Source organism: Phascolarctos cinereus, unplaced genomic scaffold, assembly GCF_003287225.1.
Source record: "Phascolarctos cinereus isolate Bilbo 61053 unplaced genomic scaffold, phaCin_HiC Scaffold_4;HRSCAF=312, whole genome shotgun sequence".
NCBI classification, from domain to species: Eukaryota; Metazoa; Chordata; class Mammalia; order Diprotodontia; family Phascolarctidae; genus Phascolarctos; species Phascolarctos cinereus.
The window spans coordinates 15,178,611-15,199,140 of NW_027555847.1; the positions used below are offsets into that span (position 1 = coordinate 15,178,611).

Consider the following 20,530-nt stretch of genomic DNA (forward strand, 5'->3'; position numbering starts at 1 on the left):
ACCCTACAGCCTCCAGCTGCCAGCAGTTAAGGCCCCAGCACACAAAGCCAGTGACTAGGTCCGGGCTCCCAGCACAAGAAGCCTGGGTCACTGCTCCCTGTGCTCCAGCAGGAGAGCTCAACTTTAAAAGCCAGGAAATTGGCAAACACCATGAGCAGAAAGCAGAAATGGACACTGATCACAGATTCTCATTATGGGAACAGGAAAGATCAAGGCACAAATTCAGAAGAGGACAACATTGTCAATATACCTATATCTGAAACCTCAAAGGGGAACGTGAACTGGTCTCAAGCTCAAAAAGCCTTCTTGGAAGAGCTCAAGAAGGATTTTAAAAGTCAAATAAGAGAGGTAAAAGAAAAACTGGGAAAGGAAATGAGAAATATGCAAGAGAGAGTCAATAGCTTGGAAAAGGAAGGAGAAAAAATTGAGTGTAGAAAACAAGTCCTTAAAAAATAAAACTGGACAAATGGAAAAGGAGGCACAAAAACTCACTGAAGAGAACTCCTTAAAAAGTAAAATGGGCCAAATGGAAAAGGAAGTACAAAATCTAATAGAAGGAAACAATTTGTTAAAAATTAGAATTGGGCAAATGGAAGCTAATGACTCTATGAGATAGCAAGAACCAATCAAACAGAAACAAAAAAATGAAAAAATATATGAAAACATAAAATACCTCACTGGTAAAACAACTGACCTGGAAAACAGATCCAGGAGACACAATTTAAAAATTATTGGTCTACCTGAAAATCATGATGAAAAAAAGAGCCTGGACAGCATCTTTCAGGAAATCATCAAGGAAAACTGCCCTGAGTTCCTAGAACCAGAAGGTAAAATAGTCATTGAAAGAATCCACCCATCACCTCCTGAAAGAGACCCCAAGTTGTACTGTAGCCAAATATCAAAATTACCAGGTCAAAGAGAAAGTACTGCAAGCAGCCAGAAAGAAACAATACAAGTATCATGGAACCACAGTCAGGATTATGCAGCATCTTGCAGCTTCTACGTTAAAAGACTGCAGGTCATGGAACACGATATTCCATAAGGCAAAGGAGTTTGGATTACAACTAAGGATCAACTACTCAGCGAAACTGAGCATAATCTTTCAGGGGAGGAAATGGACATTCAATGAAATAGGGGACTTCCAAACCTTCCTGATGAAAAGATCAGAGCTCAACAGAAAATTTGATCTTCAAATACAAGACTCAAAAGAGGCATAAAAAGGTAAACAGGAAAGAAAAAATATGTTATTAATAAGGTCAAACTGTTTACATCTGTACAAAGGAAGATGACACCTGGAACTCTTGAACTGTATCTTTATTAGGACATTTAAAAGAGGGTATACATAGACAAAGGGTGTGAGTAGAAGTTGACTGATGTGATAGTAAAAAAATCTAATCAAGTGGTAAAAAGGGATTGTTCTGGGAGAAGAGGAAAGGAGGAGGCAGACAGGGGTAAATTACATCACATGAAAAGGCACAAAAACCTATTACAGTAAAGAGGAAAGAAGGGAAGGAGATGAGCATTGTTTGAATCTTACTCTCATCAGATTTTGGCTCAAAGAGGGAATAACATAATCAGTTAGGTATAGAAATCTAATTAACCCTATAGGAAGTAGAAGGGGAAAGGGGAAAGAAAAAGGAGGGGGCTGATAGAAAGGAGGACAGACTGAGGGAGACGGTGGTCAAAAGCAAAACTCTGGTGAGGAAAACGGAGAAAGGAAAGAGAAAAGCATAAGGCGGGGGATATAGGATGGAGAAAAAGACATAGATAGTAATCATAAATGTGAATGTGAATTGGATGAATTCTCCCATAAATTGGAAGTGGATAGCAGAGTGGATTAAGAACCACAACCCTACAATATGTTGTTTAATTGGAAATTGAGGGGATGTTTGTCAATTGGAGGATGGCTGAGCAAGTTGTGGTATATGAATGTAATAGAATACTATTGTGTTATAAGAAATGATGAGCAGGCAGATTTCAGAAAAACCTGGTAACACTTACATGCACTGATGCTGAGTGAAGTGAGCAGAACCAGAAGAACGTTGTACACAGCAACAACCATATTGTGCAATGACTAGCTCTGACAGACCTAAGATATCTCCAAAAGTCTCACGAGGGAAAATGCTATCCACATCCAAAGAAAGAACTACGGAGTTTGAATGCAGATCAAAGCATATTATTTGCTCTTTTTTTCCCCCTCTTCCGTTTTGTTTTGTTTCTTCTTTCTTGTGGTTCCACCCATTAGTTCTAATTCTTTTTTACATTGTGACTAATGTGAAAATATGTTTAATACAAATGTGTAAATAGCGCCTATATCAGACTGCGTACTGTCTTGGGGAGGGGGGAGGAGAGGAAGGGGGAAAAAATTTAAAACTCAAAATTTTATGGAAGTGAATGTTGAAAATTAAAAATAAATTAATTTTAAAAAATTCATTGAAACAATTAAAAAATACCCTAGAATTCATAATTTCCATTAGTTTTTATAAACTTTGCTTTCAAACAGTCAAAACTAATCAAGTTTTATGCTCCATCTTGAATGATAGTAGGACAAAATCTAGAACCTCATCCTGGGAGCTTGGTGAATCACCCTGATGGGTAAATGTTTAGGTAATATCTGGGTAAAAGTCATACTGACTTGGTTGTCCTTCCATCTGTCTTGGTGAGGAAGGAGGGTAGTAGTTGAGAGATGTTTGTTAAATGAGAAATGGCTGTTAAATGTAGCAGATAAAAGAACGCTACTGTGGTTCTATAATTCCTTCTCTGATGCAGTGATGTGGAATAGCACATACAATGCATACTGTCCCCACGAAGGCAGGGCCATGGGCACTTTTGGCAACCTGGTAAATTTTTAGAACTTGTAGGCAAAAATGGTTATATTATGATTGATATATTTGGTAATATTTTTGGCCAACATAGTCAAAGCTGAATAGAGCTCTCAAGCTTTCTTTCTTCACACTAAAGCAGTAATATCATAAAACAAGAAGGAAATTGATCTGGAATATAAGTTCTTCTACTCATCTTAATTCCCCCACTGAGTGTTGTCATATGAATCAGTGCCACTAAGAATTTTATGCCAGAAGGTGAGGAAGGTGAGGAAGGTGTGGCGAAAGGAAGGAGAGAAAAAAAGGAAGAACAGAAAAGGGGGAGGAAGAAAAATCAAGAGTGAAAGAAAGGAGAGCCCAGGGAATGAAGGAAGTCACTACTTGAGATACCACTGGTGAGAGGATAAATGACAAATAAAACCATGTATGGGTCCATGTGTGTTACTGAACTAGTCCACAAAGAGCCCAGAGGGAAACTGAGACTCTCAGAGTAGACAGGATGAAAGAAGCCATCCAGTCCCTTAATCACCTTGATAATCTCTCCTACCTGTGGCCATCCATTCTTCCTACACTTCCTAGGACCACAGAATCACCAATTTTGAGCTGGAAAAGACCATGGACTCACCTTGCCCAACCCTGTCATTTTATAGATAAGGAAACAGGTCCAGGGAGGTGACTTGCTCAGGATGACACATCGAAGGAAGTGGTAGTTTTGGGTTCCGCGCGCTTTCCATTGTAGCCCATTGCCTCCCCTATGGGAGGCAGGACCCTCTACTTGTGGACAGCTCTCACGGTTGGGAAGTGTTTACTTAGAGGAGCTAAAATCAGCCTCTTTGACACTTCTTGGCATGCCTCCTGGGGCCACTCTGGACATGCTTCTTTCACATGACAACCTTTCAAATATTTGTCCCTTTCTCTGCCCCATCCTTCAAGCCTTCTTTCCTAAACAGGTCCTTTGACTTATCTTTTTTAGGGCATGATTTCTAATCCCATTTGCAGCCTGGTTTCCTGACCTGCTCCAGCCTATCAGGGTCCTTTCCTGAACTGGGGATGTGCTCTGGACAACCACTTCCCTTATTCTGAACACTATACTTCTATTAAAATAACACTGAGATCAAATTAGCTGTCTGGACTGTAACAATAACATTGTAGATTCCTACTGAATTTGCAATCTGTTAAAATCTCTGGGTCATTTTCACATAACCTGCGGTCCAGTCACATTCCCCCAGGTCCGTACTCGTCCCCTGGTGTTAACACGAAGCCCAGTTATGAGAGGGGGATCCGACCATGCGGCCACTTCTTGGAGCTCTCTGCTACAGCAAAGAGGCTGAGAAATGCACGTATGTCACAAGGGATCCTAACCCTAACATGCAGTCTGTGATTCTATTCCTTTTTAATACTGAGGATGACTACTTCTCTATGCTTGGGGTTTGCCTTGCATCCCTTGGTACTTCATTTTGTGCATTCAACAACATGATGTGGAGAAGGGCTGACTCTAGACTGCAGACTGCCAGTGGGAGATAGAGAAGTCAGCAATATACAAAAAGAAGGCTGAGTAAGAAGTCCCTGCCTCAGAATGTCAACTAGGGGAGGAGCCAAATGAGAATTTGACCAAATTCCCAAATGGGAATCAATCCTCCTTTCTGGGTGCTCTGCTTTAAGAATGAGGCCTCAAACCTGATTAGCTTCATTTGGCTGCCATGTAACACGGTTGCCTCTCACTGAGCTCACAGGCCACACACTCAGGTTCTCCTTGACATGTGTAGCCATTGTTTGCTGCTTCATCATGCCACCTCTGTGACCCTAGATTCACCAGGGCTGTAACCAGCACAACACAAGTTATGACAGGTTCTTTCCCAAGATGGAAACACGACAGTCTACGTATGACGCCATGTGTGGTGAGGGAGAGAGACAGGGTCAGTCAGCAGCAGCAGACCATGGATAAGGCTAAGTGTGGAGAGACAGCTGGTTATCACCAGCTGACTGAGGATGAGGCCAGAGAAGTGTGTGTTGTAGGGGGGGACAGGGAGGAGGGTGTCGGTCACCACCAGCAGGCTGTGCAGACTCTATCACTGCCAGCACGCTGTGGATGAGGCTGGCTAAGTGTAGAGAAGGAGAAAACTAGTCATCACCAGCAGACTGCCCACTAGTGATCGACGGATTCTTTGGTCATGACAGTCCAAGGAACAAGTAAAAGAGAAAAGCGGCCCAGAATCCTGGCAAACCCATTTCACTTTCAAAGTAAATGGAATGGGAACAATTTTTAGAAGCTCTGTGAACATTCATCTAACCGTTGAAACTCCAGATATGAGACCTTTTGTAATGACTGGTGAATCTTGAGTCATAAACACTCGATATTCCCATTACAAATGAAAACTAGAAACAAAGATGTTGTAGCTCGATGGGAGGAGCTCACTCACAGGATCTCTTCAGACGGAGGCACAAAAGCACTATTTGTATTATTTGCCCAAAGGCACCAGGGCAGTTTTCATCATGAGCATAAGCAAAAAGGTGACCAGAGACCCCTGACGCTTAGGGGCCAACCCCCTACCTAAGTCTTTTGTTCAAGAGCTCAAAGAAGGGAAGGCTTTATTTATGTATTTGTTTGTTTTTCTTTTTCAATTCTCTGCTGTCCCAAACTGACTAAAAGACACATGGGATCTAAGCCTCTTTCACATCTTGTTTGCTGATTATTGAGAAAAAGGATTTGGCAGAGCAAAGCTCAGCCTTGAAGCTTCTCCTGCAGCAAGGCCTCTTCCATGCACATGTTAGGATCACACACTAACAGTCCTCCAACACTTACCAACTACATGACCCTGGGCAAGTCACTTAACCTCTGCCAGCCTTAGTTTTCCTTACCTGTAAAATGGGGATAACATTTGCATCAACCTCACACTGTTGCTGTGAAGATTAAATGAAGTATTTTGCAAACCTTAAAGCCTTATATAAATTCTATCACCATTATCATCATCATCATCATCACCATCACCATCACCATCCTCCTCCTCCAGGACTCCTTGCCAGTTGAGCCCATACAGAAAACTTTGATCATCAACATTAAGAAGAATCCCCCAGTGTCGGGGCAGATGTCCTGGCCAGAGTCCAAACAGAAGGGGATTTTCTAGGGTGAGGCAATCCACACACTTTGGTCTGCCGATGGCAGGGCACTGAGGGTATCAAGCTCAGGAACACCACAGAGCCCCCTAGATGAGATTCACGAGGATTCAAAAGAGTTCAGTCTAATAAGTCACACAGAAAAACCCAAGTGGATGAATAATGATCTTAGCCCAGGATGGGAAACGCGACTGGATGAAAAGCTCTCTATCAGCACATGTCTCAGACAGACCTTAAACCTGGACTAAGGGTTGGGCCCAGAGATGAATATGAGCAAGAAACCAGACTGACTTGCATTTGAGAGAGCAATGGAAATGCTTTCAATGATTTCAAGCTGTTCCCTGCACAAAAGCCCCTCTTCAATTTATTTTCATAAACATTTATCAAGTGCTATTCTATGAAAGATACTCTCCTAGGCATGGAGAATACAAAGACAGAGATCCAGTCCTGGCTTCAAGTTTGTATTCTACTGGTTACCCTAAAAGGCCAGATGACTTTAGGGAGAAGACAACAATAATAAGCTAGGGGGAGGAAGAAGGGTGAGTTATTAGGAAAGGCTTTCATGGAGACGGCACTTAGAGGAGCCTTCAAGGATGATCAAGATTCAGGGAGACAAAGTCCAATGCAGTGACAAAAATGAACAGAATCCAGCCACAGACAAATTCTCCTGACATCATCAGCAAATATGTAATTAAGCTCCAAAGGGCAAGACTACAACTACTAAATGGTCTGGTATGCAACAAATTGGCATTTTATTTTCTATTTCTTAAAGGATCATTGACTCCCATATGATGCTGGTTTAAACTCGCTATAGAACATTAATTCCATGTACATCACCCCCTCCTAACAGCCAGCCAGTTTGAAGACTTGCAGGGACGGCAAACAATCTTCCATCCAGTGGTCACTAGTTCTGGGGCCAACCAAAACAAGGCTAATGATTTTTTCCATGTGACACATGAAGAAAGATCTGAGTTTCTCTTCTCGAAGATAAACATCCCTAGTTGCTTCAACCAATCCTGGTATGGCACTGATTTCACTGCCCTCACCACCCTAACCGCTGGCTCACTTTGCTTATCAATATTGTGTCCAGAATGAAGAGAATACTGGAGTTAGAGTCTGGCTGGGACCAAGTAGAGTGGATCAGAGAGCCCTTGCTCTAGGCTCCTTGCCACTCCTAACACAACTGGATGAGACTTCATTAGCTTTTTGAAGGTTAGTTACCACGTAACAAAGTGGACTCACGTGCTCCGGTTTATGACAGCTGAGTGATAAGGCTACTGTTCCTTTGTTGCATAGGACTTTACATTTATCCCTAGTAAATTTCAACTCATTAGCTTAAGGCAGTTACTCCAATTCAGTTTCCTTCCCCACCTATCAAACACTAAGTGCATGCTATTTTCTCTCTCACACTCACACACACACACACACCCATACCCCTCTGCAAAGTGCTGGGCATGCAAAGATTGTGCAATAGGATGAGCACATCAGTTGCAGCCAAAGCATCAAACTATATAGAGATGAGTTATTGTATACTGCCTCTGTGCCAAGTATGCCAGTATGGGCTGGAGCAAAAAGGACCGGACAACAATTAACGTAAAAAGGAACTGGAGGTGTTAGTGGACTGCCAATTCAATCTGAATTCAAAGTATAGCATCCTGGCCAAAAAACCTCATTTGCTCTTGGGCTCCATTAGCAGAAGTATCACGTTCAGGATGAAGGAGGTGATACTCCTAACTGCACTCTACCCTCCTCAAGTTCTATCTAGAGTATTGTTCCATGCTCTGGCTCCCACAATGACGAGACAAAGCTAGAGGGGCTCCAGAAGGGTGGTGAGCTTGGAGAAGGGACTCGACACCACACCATACAGAAGAGAGTTAGTGGAGAGAATTGCATACATTTGACTTGGAGAAGAAAAGACTCAAGGGGGTTTGAAAACTCAAGGTTTCAAATGCTGGAAGGACTGTCACACAGAAAAAGACTTTACCTTGTTTTGCTCGACCTTATAGGATAAAATGGGGCAACTAGGTGATGCAGTGGATAAAGCATCGGGCCAGGAGTCAGGAAGACCTGAATTCAAATTCAGTCTCAGACACCTACTAGCTATGTGACCCTGGCCAAGTCACTTCACCCTATGTGCCTCAATTTCCTCATCTGTAAAATGAGTTGGAGAAGGAAATGGCAAACCACTCCAGCATCTTTGCCAAGAAAACCCCAAATGGGGTCATGAAGAGTCAGACACTACTGAAAATGACAGAATAACAAATGGGACAAAAGCAGAGCACTATAGAGAAGATACAGAGGGAAATTTCAGCTAAACATGAGGGGAAACTTCCTAAAAATTGGTGCTATCCAAAAGCAGAATCTAGAAATCATGAATTCTTTGTTTCTGAAGGTCTGCAGGAGGAAGGTAGATGACTTCTTGGAGATTCCCTTACAGCTCCTAAGATTCCACTGTTTTTAACCCAAAGACTTTATATTCTTTATCTTCATTAATTTAATCTTTAAAATAAATTCTATCCACCATTCTAGTCTGCTGAAATAAGACTATTCCATCTCAATCATACCATTCAGTGAATGAGGTTTCCCCCACTCAGTTTTGCATCATCTGTAAATCTGGTGAACATGCATCTCCTATCTTTATCCAAGTCACTGATAAATATGCAGCCAAGAACAAACAAAGTCCTGGGGCATTTCAGGAGAGGCCTTTCTCTCAGCATAATCAACTGGGGAGCCCCCCCCCCCCCCCCGGCCCAGCCATTCAGCCAGTTCTAAAGCTCTTGAACTCTATTGCTTTTCAGCCTGCATTTCTCCATCTTGTTCACAAGGATATCATGGCATCATCAAATAACTTCCTGAAGCCTTGTGTACTGTGTCTAGAGAAAAGTTCTTAACCTAGTGTCCCTTACCATTTTAAAAAATTTTTCTGATAACTGTATTTCAATATAATTGGTTTCACAGTAGATAGAATACTGGACCTGGAGGCAGGATGTGCTGGGTTCAAATTTGGTGTCAGACAAGTCAATTAATATTAACTGTTTGCTTCAGTCTCCGTATCTGTAAAGGGCAGCTATGGGGCAGAGTGGATAGAGTGCTAGTCTTGTGATCAGGTAGACTCCTCTTCATGAGTTCAAATCTGGCTTCAGATACTTACTATCTAGGTGAACTTGGGCAAGTCACTCAATCATGTTTGTTTCATTTTCCTAATTTGAGGCAAACCACTCCAATATGTCTGCCAAGAAAACCCCAAGCACGGTCATGAAGAGTTGGACACGACTGAAAAACAACTAAAACCCAACAAAAAAAGAGATAATTATAGCACTTACCCTCCTAGGGGTGTTCTGGAGATCACATAAAAAAGTGCTTTATCAACCTTAAACGGGCAGCTAAGTGGTGCTTCGGATAAAGCAATGGCTCTGGAGTCAGGAGACACGTACCAGCTGTGTGACCTTGGACAAGTCATTTAACCTTGTTTGCCTCACTTTCCTTATCTGAAAAGTGAGCTGGAGAAGGAAATGGCAAATCACTCCAGCGTCTTTGCCATGAAAACCCCAAATGGGGTCAGGAAGAGTCAGCCATGATTGAAATGACTGAACAACCACCACCACCACCAACCTTAAGCCCTATACAAAAGCTATTATTATTCCTTCTTAATTCTATGTGTTTTATGTTACGTATTTAAAAACATTTTACTGAGAAAGGACCCATAACTGCCAATGAGGCCCTGGACACACACAAAAGGTGAAGAATCTCTAGACTAGAGACCCTTGAACAGTTTCTTGGGCATCCCTTATTCTTAACCAACCTAAGGTGGTTCAGTGTCATTGCCGAATCTCTTTCTAATTAAGTGCTCACAAACAAGTCACTTAATAATGCAGCTGAGCATTTCTGCCAGGAATCAAACTCCTCCAACACCTTATGAAAATAAGGTTAACAGTTGCCTTCTCCCATTCTCCCTGACTTCTAAAAATTGCTGATTCTGGCTAAGCAGTAACCCCATGTTCCTTCAGTATACCGGGATACAGATCTTCTGGGACGAGTGACTTGAATTCACTAAGGGCAAGGCAGGTTCTCCTATTTCCTTCTTTTATCTGAGGTTTCAATTTTCCACCAACCATTTTTTGTTTTACTTTTTTTAGCCGGAAGATCTTTCTCCACAACCGAGAAAGAGGAAGCAAAACTGAAGCAGAGGAGCCAAGTTTTCCTCTGTCCTTTATCTTACTGCCACAACAGAGTTAGGAACACCTTTGTGCCCTGGCATCTGCTCATCCTAAGCCTTCAGTTTCCCTGGCCTCAGTCTCTCTTTCAACCTTGTCATGCTTTTAACTGTTCTGTGTTACTTGATGTTGCTTCCACATTCTGCACATCTTAAACATCTGAGTTCACTGATAAGGTCTCTGTGTAGTCAAAGGGGTCTCTTTAAACACATCTCCATCCTTCCCTCCCTCCATTTCCCTGTTTCATCTTCTCTGTGTGTATATAACATGTGTAAGCACACGTATATACAAAACCACACATAACCATAACTTGGTCCCTTATAACAGACGCTAGATCTCCACTTCAAATGCCTCTATGTATGTGTAATAATAAGTTTGATGACCTTTGCTTTTCCCAGTCATTCCTGGAAATGCCCTCTTCCCCCAACAACCCCACCATGGAACGGAATCCTCCCTTTCATAAAGAAAATCAATTAAGCAAGAACACTTAATGCAGTGACGATACCATTACACCCTTCTCCATTTCTTCTTCATCAGAATCATGTGTGTTGGCTTAATCCTAGTTTAGTTCTTAGGGCCTCCCAATCCTCTTTATGTCAACTTCCCTTTTCCTTTTCCAGATCATGCGGGTAAAGTGAGGATAACTGTCCTCCCTGCCATTATTTGACATAGTTGTAGAAATGCCGGCAAGAGCAATAAGACACAGAAATCAGAGAGGGCTAAAGAAAGGCAAAGAGGAGCTAAAGCCCTCTTGTATTTGCTGATGACATGATTGTTTGGAGCTCCTCCGGTAATCAGTAAAGATATTAATTACAATAAGCTGGAGGCTACAAAATGAACCCATAAAAACAAGGTATTTCTACATGACAATAACAAAATCCAACATGCAATAACAGAAATAGGACATGTCATTTAAAATCATTACAAAATGCATAAACTATTTGGAGCTCAATCTACCAAAGGCCACAAAACACTCGTATATACGTAATTAGAAAGCGTTCTTTAAAGAAGTAAAGAACAACTTAAATAGCCAGAGGAATAATCAGTGCTCATGGCTGGGCTGTGCCAATATGATACAAATGAAAATGCTACCAAAGTCAGTGTGTAGTTTTAATGTAAGAGCACATAAACTAGCAAAAAGATTCTTTATAGAATATGATAAAAGAATTACAAAATGCAACCGGGGAAGCAAAAGAGTTAGAATATCAAGGAACATTTTCCTACTGAAAAAGTAGGAATGAAGGGTGACTAGCAATTCTATCCCTCAAAGTATACTATAAAACAACAATCATCAAAAACATCTGTATTGGTTAAAAGATAGAGAAAGTGATCAATGATACAGATTTGACAAGGAAACACAAATATCAAACAAGTACTGGGAAAACTGGAAAGCAGTCTGGGAAGAATTAGGCTTTCACCAACAACTTAAACCACACCCCACATTCTAAATGGATATGTGACCTGAACAATAAAGCTCCTACCACAAAAAAAGCAGAAGATCATATGCTTTTCACACCTGTGGGTAGCAGATTCTTCTTCTTTTTTTTAATTTCATTTTAATTTTTTAAAGTTTATTAATTTATTTTGATTTATCAACAATCACTTCCATATGCTTTAAATAAAAAAAAAATTTAAATTTTTCTCCCCCTTCCTCCCCACCACCCTCCCCAAGATGGTGCATAATCTGATATAGGCTACACATTCACATTCCAATTAAACATATTTTCACATTAGTGAAGTTGTAAGTAAAAATTAAAACCAATAGGAGGAACCATTAGAAAGAGGAAACAAAACTCAACAGAAGAGAAAAAAAATGACAGAGATTCAACTTCCACAGTTCTTTCTTTGGACGTGGACAGCATTTTCCATCACAGGGCCTCTGGAGATGTCTTAGATCCTTGCATTGCTGAGAAGTGTTAAGTTTATCAATATTAGTCACCGCACATCGTGGCTGTGATTGCGTTCTCTTGGTTCTGCTCACTTCCCTCAGTGAGCAGATTATTCTTAACCAAACAAAAGACAATATATATTTTTGATTATATGAAACTGAAAAGCTTATGCCCAAACAAAACTAATGCATTCAGGATAAGAAGGAAAGTGGTTGAATAGGGAAAAAAATCTTTGTATCAAATTTATCTGATAAAGATTTGGTATAAAAGATACCCCCTACAACTAAGAGCAATACATAAGCCCCCAAAGCCATTACACAATAGACACGTGGTTAAAGGAAATAAAGATAGGTCTCAAAAGAAGAATGTAAACTACTAACAACCACAGGAAAGAATGCTACACATCATTAGTACGAAGAGAAATGCAGATCAAAACAACCCTGAGCTTTCCACCTCACACCCAGCAAATCCGCAAAGAGGACAAAAAATGGGAATTGTCAATGTGTCGGAAGGGTTGTGAAAAAATATGCACACTAGTACATTGTTGGTGGAGCTGTGAATTAGTACATACATTTTGGGGAATAAATATACAAATGAAGTGACTTAAATTGTCCATAGCCTTTGGCTTACAAATTCTACTACTAGGCATATATCCAAAGTAGGTCACTGATAAGAAAATCTCCATAGGCACCAAAATACTTATAGCAGCACATTCTATATTTATAGTATTTACAGTAGCAAAGAACTGGAAACAAAGTAGACACCCATTGATTAGGGAGGGGCAAAACAAACTGGCATCTGAATATAATGTAATATCACTGTGCTGTAAGAAAATGAACACGAACAACACAGAGGGGCATGGCCTTAGACGATCTGGTAAGAAGTGAAGTAAGCAGCGTCAAGAAAACTATCCACAATGAGTACAATGCAAATGGCAACAACAACCCAAAGAGAAAGACCAGGATGGCCCCAGAGAAGAGAAATGAGAAGAGGAGGGGGCCCCCGGGTCTGGACACAGCATTCATTTTAAGATGCTTTCCAGAATCAGTTTTGTTTTTTTCTTGCTCACTTCCTCCTTCCCTCCTTCCCTTCCTGGACCGACTCCTTGTCCCTCAGCCTCCCCTCCCCTCTGCCAAACTCCTCCCAAAGGCTTCCTTTAGAGAGGGCAGAAAGAGGACTTTGAGGCTCGCTCCACCCTCTATCTGCTCTGTCTCGTTTCAACTCCAAGGAACGAGGCTGGCCCTGTGCCAGTCAGTGCTGCTACCCTGACTGCCTGTTCTCCCCAAGTACCTTTCCCGTCTCCTTCTGCATGTTGTCTCCTCCACCATTACATTGTAAGCCCTTTGAGGGCAAGGCTTGTCTTTCTTTTTCATTAACTGCAGCCCCAGGATTAGCACAGTGCCTGGCACAGAGCAGGCACTTAATAAATGTTTATTGGATTGCATATGGGATGGGACCCCGGGAACGGACTGGGGAGGGACACAGGGAAATTCTAGGCAATGTGAAAAGATGGTATCAACAGAAATGTATTTAAATAGATTTCTTTAAAAAGCACAGGCCATGAGATCGTGTTTTTTCTTTGAAACGTGCTCTCCTAAATTCTGGGGTACATGTCAAGACTATGCCTGAATCTTTATCGCTTACTTCCTTATATAATGTTTCTGTCATTTCACTAACTAGTTCCTTCTTTTTTTGTCAGAAAACAGATCCAGAATAACAATATTCGTGCTTACTTCCCACCTCCTCTACCTTCTGAAAGACAAACTTATCAGCAAGACCCCTATCTAGGTTCCTCCTCTAGCAGAGAAGCTGAATGAAGCCCACTGTCCCTCCCCATCCCCCAACCCAACCACATCTTGCCTCTCAGCCAACTATGGGATACCAAGCTCCTCCTTCTGGCCCCTTCACAGCCTTTGAAGAACTCATTTCTAAGGCACTCCTGGTCCAAGTTCATAGTTTCCTGTGTTGATTGCAGTGTTCTAAGGATTCAAGTTGAATTCCATTATAAGAAACTCCAAGGGACCATTCTCCAAATGCTCTTGTCCTGGAATACTTTTTACTGACTATAGGTGGTCAGGAGGCATATCTATCTTCTCTTCTCTCACTGCCCACAACCTTTTCCTCTCCCAGCAGGAAGGAGCCGGCATAACTGGCTGAGCTCCTGTTATATTTTTGAGGCTAGAGCACAGGGGTGCTTTGCACAAAACAAAGCCAAGTGTGGGAAACTGTTACCCACTATTAGCCAAAAGAACTGATTTTAGTGGAGAGTAAGATGTAATTTAGACTGACACCCAAGTAATGTAAATGAGAAAAGGAAGAAATAGAATCTAGTTCTCAACTTAGTCCCTGATGCCTGGAGTATTTCAAAAAGAAGGTTTTACTGATAGATTAATTTAGTAGCTGAAGTATTGATGACTTCTGAAAAATTCTGATCAGCTGGATCAATGTTTGGAAGCTAAAGGGAAAGAGATTTCAACTCAACACAAACAATGCCAGGCCTTTCATTAGAGACAACTGCCCCTGGGGTGGGAGGGAAGCTGGCCATTGTCCCACCTAAAGAACTTTTTTTTCAGCTTTATACCAGCTGTGCTTCAGGCCCAGCCATCTCAACAAGGACAGCAGTGGTTAGCAGAAATGTTTTGAGGATGGTCATAAACCTCAAGACAGATTATTTCATTATAAAAATTAAATTAAAAATTTAATGTAGTGTTCACTGTAAGGCACAAATTTCAACGAAGATCTTAAGGTAAAGGTTCAATGGTCACTTGTCAGATGTATCATAGAGGGTAGTCTAGGGGAGGTCCAGGTTGGATCGAAGAGCCCCTGAGGTCCCTCCTAGCTCTAAGGTCTGGAGATTCTGGAGATCTAACAGGAATACTGTGAGGGAGATGGGAGATGACAGTGGGCATGCAGGTGTGGGTTCAAATTCTGGCTATGTAACTTACATTTGCATGACCTTGAACAAGTCCTCCCATCTCACTTTTATTTCATTCATCTAGAAAATGAAAATTTACATGATCTACACCTAAGGACTGCTGTGAGCGGGCCCCCAGCTGGGTGGCACAGTGGAGAGAGCACCAGTCCTGAATTCAGAAGGACCTCAAATACTTACTAGCTGTGTGACCCTGGGCAAGTCACTCAACCCTAAGTGCCTCAACCCCCCCTTAACTAATCATCATCATCATCATCATCATCATCATCATCATAATACCTGATGGGACTGTTTCCAGGCTCAAAAAATGTGAGGAAACCTTGAAGTGCTATATATATTTTTAGTTACATTGTAAATAGATTCCTGCATTGGACAGAAAGTCAGACTGGATGGCTTCTCAAGATCCAACTTAAACTTTAAAAGTTTATTCCATGATGTTAAAATAGAAAACAAAGAAAAAGTGATGCCTGGATGACAGAACTCCTCATAATTCAAAGAAAGCCCATCTCATGATATCGTCATCAGTGAGGAATCTTAGTTCTCTGTTTCCGATCTAAGCTGTAAACGAGGGGCCTCTGGAAACTGTGACTTGTGGAGCATTTATCACTTTGATGCCCTCACTACTCGAATTACACATGCAGGCGACCTGAGATAGCAGGAGCCAGCACCATCAAAAATTCAGGAAGAATTCACTCTTTAGAGAGAAAAAGACCCAAGAGATCACCTGCTCTCATCACTGAGACTCAAAGAAAGGAAGTGATTGGCTTAAGGTCATACAAGGAACACAACACACTGCTCCAGCTCTAGGAAGCATCTTCTCCCTAAATCTGGCTGGTGTAAAACCTGAGTGAGGCCTTTCATCTGGTATTTTTCAGATGATCTGGATGACAATACAGTTTTTTCCTTTAAAAGAATGATACTTCTGGAGGCAGGGCCTAGCTGGAGACCTACACAGTATAAGTGCTCTCTTATGGACTTGCTTTCTTATTGAGGTAACCAGGTTTGAGTCTGAGCTGCTGCCTGCCAACTATTAAAGAGTCCTTTAAAACTTCAAACCTCCTTTCCTCTCTCCAACAGCTCTAGAACCATGAACAAAGCAACCCTATCATCATTTTTGGATGCAGCATGTCAATCTATTGCTCTGTGTCTCTATTCACCATCCCTGTAACATTCTGCACTACAGTGCCCCTCCCTGGCCGTCACTCCCTCATGTAGCGACTGCAGTTAGAACGTAAATTACTTGAGGTGAGGAACTGTTTTTTCTACCAGTATCCCCAGAACTCAGCACAGACATTAGCACCTAGTAAGTATTTAATAAATGCTCATTCATTCAATTAACTCGCCCAACTAAAGATGACTTGTAGGTGCTCTTTCAGGCAACTACAGACCTGGCTGATAAGGACCTAGCCATTACTCAGTGGGATCTACTTCTTCCTGATCACACACAGACCCAATGATTTCAACGGTACAGTGAACTCCAAGATGGGAAATTTCTTCTAAGTCAGAACGTTCTCTGAAACATGGTCACAGAGCTGCCCGGAGCTCTGCTTGGTCATGGGTCACATCGTCCTGGCTTAGAGGCTGGCTCTCCAACCACCCTGAATGATCTATAGTCCTCACTCCAAGACTGTTCTGGACCCTCCTCTTCTCTTTCACGAGGTCTGCTACCATCTACAGAAGCTTTCTGGCTGTAATTCACACGGGACACTGTCTCCTGTCTCTTTGCTGTCTGCTCCCCATCCCTGAAGGATGCCCCCCCCCGACCTGTGTGGATTCCTGGCATCCCTAGCTTCCTTCAAACCTGGGCCACAGATCCTTCTACATCAGAGATGTCAAACACTGAGCCCAAAGGTTGCAGGGTATATGTGGCCTATAACACACCTGAGCATGGCTCAAACCACATTAAAATGCAATTGGGAAATATTGAGCAAAATAAGTAAAAATGCAATAAAATGATAATATATTTTAAAATTAAGTCAATCTGCAGCCTACATCCTTATGTGTGGAACAGCGGGAGGCTGTCTCTATTTGAGTTTGACACCACTCTTCTATGTGACACCCCCCCCCACTATTTTGCATATATTTATCCATAAGGTCCTTGAGGACAAGGATTGCTTCTTTTTTGTCTTTGTATCTTCAGGGCCTGACACACAGTTGGTGCTTAATAAATATTTTGTTCAGTCATTTTCAGTGATGATTAATTCACACCTGAGACGAAACCCATTTGGTAAGAGGAGAAGGTATTGTTTCCAGTGAACATCAGATAATAAACTCTGTTAGTGGGTGCCTGCAATATATCTAGCACCATGATTCCAATTGGTTAGAAACAGAATTTTTTTACAGCAAGTCAGCTGTGGCACTTCCAAGACCCATGGAGACAACAGACAAGACTAGACAACAGAATGCTAAAAAAAAACAAACAAAAATAAAAACCCAGCAAGAGGCCTGCTAGCCAATCAACTAGTGACTGAATGGAACCTTCTTGGTACAGGCAACAACTAGACCAAAACATTTTCAATGAAAAGTAACTAATATTGTTTTTTCACCCCCACATTCCACATGACACTCACTGTTTCCTGCCACTCCCAAAACGACTGTTTAATAATGCCGCATAAAAGTTTTGTTACTGAATGCTTTTGAGGTTAAAAAAAAAAGTAAGTCGAGAATAATGGTGATAATCTTTTTCTGTACATTAAATTTTGTTCAAAGTGATGATTTTTTGCCAAGCATCATCAATAGTAGCTACATAAACATATTCTCAACCTAAAATAGCATCCATATTAATCATACTAAATAAAGCTAGCACATATTTAAATTTTTAGCAAAATGCTATCAGGTTCCAAAAGCAGGCATATGTGCAGACATATTTAGAGTTAATGAGTTGTCACAGAAGTTTAATATAATAATATCACAACTACAGGAAAAACTCCCCTCCATTATAGTTGAACCTCTGTCTAAAGATAAACTTAGATAAATCCTATCTTTGAAGAAAGAGTTCTCTTACTTCTCTTGTTAAATAACCACTACCTGAGCTTCTCTCAGGCGTTACCTGAGACTCTTAAGAGAAACAGACCCAAGGATGTTCTGAAGGGCCTGGGTCTGCAGGGTGATACGTTAGCTGAGGTGACGATTTTGTTGTGAGAGGGTGATCCCAGCCCACTTCAAACATGCCACCATGCAATACATTAGGTAAACCAAGTTACTGTCTAATTAATGCCCTAGCAGGGCTGATGTTCGGCATGCAGGAAGAACGGGTGTTCACCTGTTGTTCTGCTATTTCACTAAGAGTGTATTTTTAAATTAGGGATCCTTGTCCATTAAACGCTACGATGCCGCTATATAGTTAGGGAGGCCAAAACAGCCCACCCTGCCTGACCTCACGGAGCTGACACTTGGGCAGCTAACTACCCTCAGGTTGTCAGGAAGGCAGTCCTGGCGGAAAGAACTCCGGCCGGGTCGGCTGGAGTGAGAGCTGCGTACAGGCGGAATGATGCCTGCAGTGCCCTGCTTCGGCTCCTAGGCGCTCTCAATGGAAGTTACAATTAATAAAGCAGAGAATGGGGTGTGAAGTCACATCACTAGCCACCCCGAGGCACCCATGCAAGTGGGTCGGGAGAAGCCTAATGCCTCCGTGTGATATGCCACCTAACTTTAGAAATTAAAATACATTTCCATATTTCATAGACTTACTAAGCAAGACCCAGGCTGGAACTATTTCCTGTGAGAAAAGAACCTTAGAAAAAAACCTCCCCCAAAGCAAAGGGGATGCCCCCCCCAACTGTGTGCATGAACTGTCCAAAGGCCACAGGTGGGCTATGCACCTCACACAATGAAAACAGCAAATCTGTCCGCTGAGTGAAAGTTGCAGCCCGGCTCCAGAGGTGAAGTTTCTTTGGCTCCGGGGTCTCAGCAGAGCGAACACAAGCCATCTGGGGGCACCGGCACAACAAAAGTCCTCCCCAGAACGCCTGCCAGTTACCCCCAAGATCCGGCCCCCCCGGGGCTGACCAGAGACATTAACCGACGTCGGGCCGCCGCCCCGCTGGCCACGAGCGCGGGAAGACCCAGTCCTGCCGGCCCGAGGGCACCGTGACACACAGAGACGGGGACACCGGGGCGGCCGTCGCGGAACCTGCGGACTGGACCAGGCGGCCTCTGGCTCCCGGGGGCGCCAGGTCAGCGGGGGGGGTCGCTGGCTGGGCGTGGGAGGCCCGGCCGGGGGAGGGGCCCACACGCTGACGGTCGCCCTCGGCCTCCCTGCTCGCGGGGGACTTCTCGGGGGTGACAGCTGCCTCCCACCCCAGTCCCACGGGTGGGGCCGTCTGCCAGAGCAGCCCCTTGGGGGGGGCAGAGGTGACCGGCTCTCGTAGCCTCCTCCGGGCCGGGGGCCAGGGCGGGGTCGGCCGGGGTCGGTGACCTCCGGGGGCGCCCCCGGCTCTGAGACTGCGGGCGCGGGCCACGACCACGGTCACGGGCGGCCGCGGCCCCACAGCCCAACGGGCTGGAGGACGGAAGGGAGCCTGAGGCCTCGGCCCCTCGGACCCCCCCCCGACCCTTCAGACCCCCTGAGGGCGCGCCAGGGCCGCTGGGCCCAGGCCGGCCTGATTCCGCTCCCGCCTCCCCCCACCTTCCGTCCCCCGCGGCGGCCTCGGCGCTGGGTCGGTGAGGCCCGGCCCGCGGGGCTCGGGAGGCTCCCGGGCTGGGGTGGGGCGGCCCCTGGAGGCCCCCGTGCTCCGCCCCCGGCACCCCTCACCTGCACTTTCCGCCGCCCCGCCGTGTTCTGCCTGTGATGCGCCGCCATCTTGCATGTTGACACTCTCGCGTCACTTCCGGAAAGGAGGGCGGATGTCCCGCCTCCTCTCCTGGGCGGCCCCCTCGGGGTGAGACTCTCTCTTCAGGGCAGCCGCCGGCAGAGGGCGTGAGACGGCGAAGGGATCAGCGAGGGCCGCGGCCTGGGGGCGGGGCCAGAGCGGGGGGAGGAACCACGGGGGCGGGGCCCTGCGGTTGCTGTAGGCTGGGGGCGGGGCCAGGGCGCGGCGGACTGGGAGGCGGAGCGGAAGGGGCGGGGGCAGCGCAGGTCCAAAGGGGAGCGGGGCGGGGGGAGGGAGCAAAGGGGAAGGGGGAGGGCGTCCCCAGCGGGGACCCGAGGGGGCGGGGGCCCAGGTGACTGGGAGAGGGTGGGAGGGGGCGCGGTTGTGCGGGGGAGTGGGAGAACGCGCGACCGTTCGGGGGGGCCGTGGGGAGCGCAGGGGACCGTTGGAGGGGCTGGGGACCCCTAAGGAGGAGGGGGGCAGGGACGGTGAGGGAGTTTGTTTAGGAGGAGGAGGCTGGAGGGGAGGGAGAGGGGACCCTTATAATTGGGCGGGGCAGGGGGGAAAGGGACCCCTAAAGCAGGGGCGTGGGGAGAGGGCCCTGGATCTTTAAGGCTGAGGGGGAAGGGGGCTCAGAACCTTTAAGGTTGGGGGGGGTGAGGTGGGGAGGGAGCGTGAGGCCTAGGCTGGGAAAGGGGGCGGGACCCTAAGAGGATCCAAATTGAGAACTTTTGGATGAGGTAGAGGA

The 20,530-nt window shown here is 44.4% G+C and overlaps 1 protein-coding gene across 1 annotated transcript in view; it reads right to left on the reverse strand.

Moving 5' to 3' along the window:
- The window catches only part of WDR48 (WD repeat domain 48), a 53,526-nt gene extending 33,591 nt beyond the window's left edge, over positions 1–19,935 (reverse strand). Inside the window, 1 exon segment of the mRNA XM_078152076.1 lies at positions 19,725–19,935. Coding sequence (XP_078008202.1) covers positions 19,725–19,772 — 48 coding nt within the window. The 5' untranslated portion in view covers positions 19,773–19,935.
- Positions 19,936–20,530: the final 595 nt, after the last annotated feature.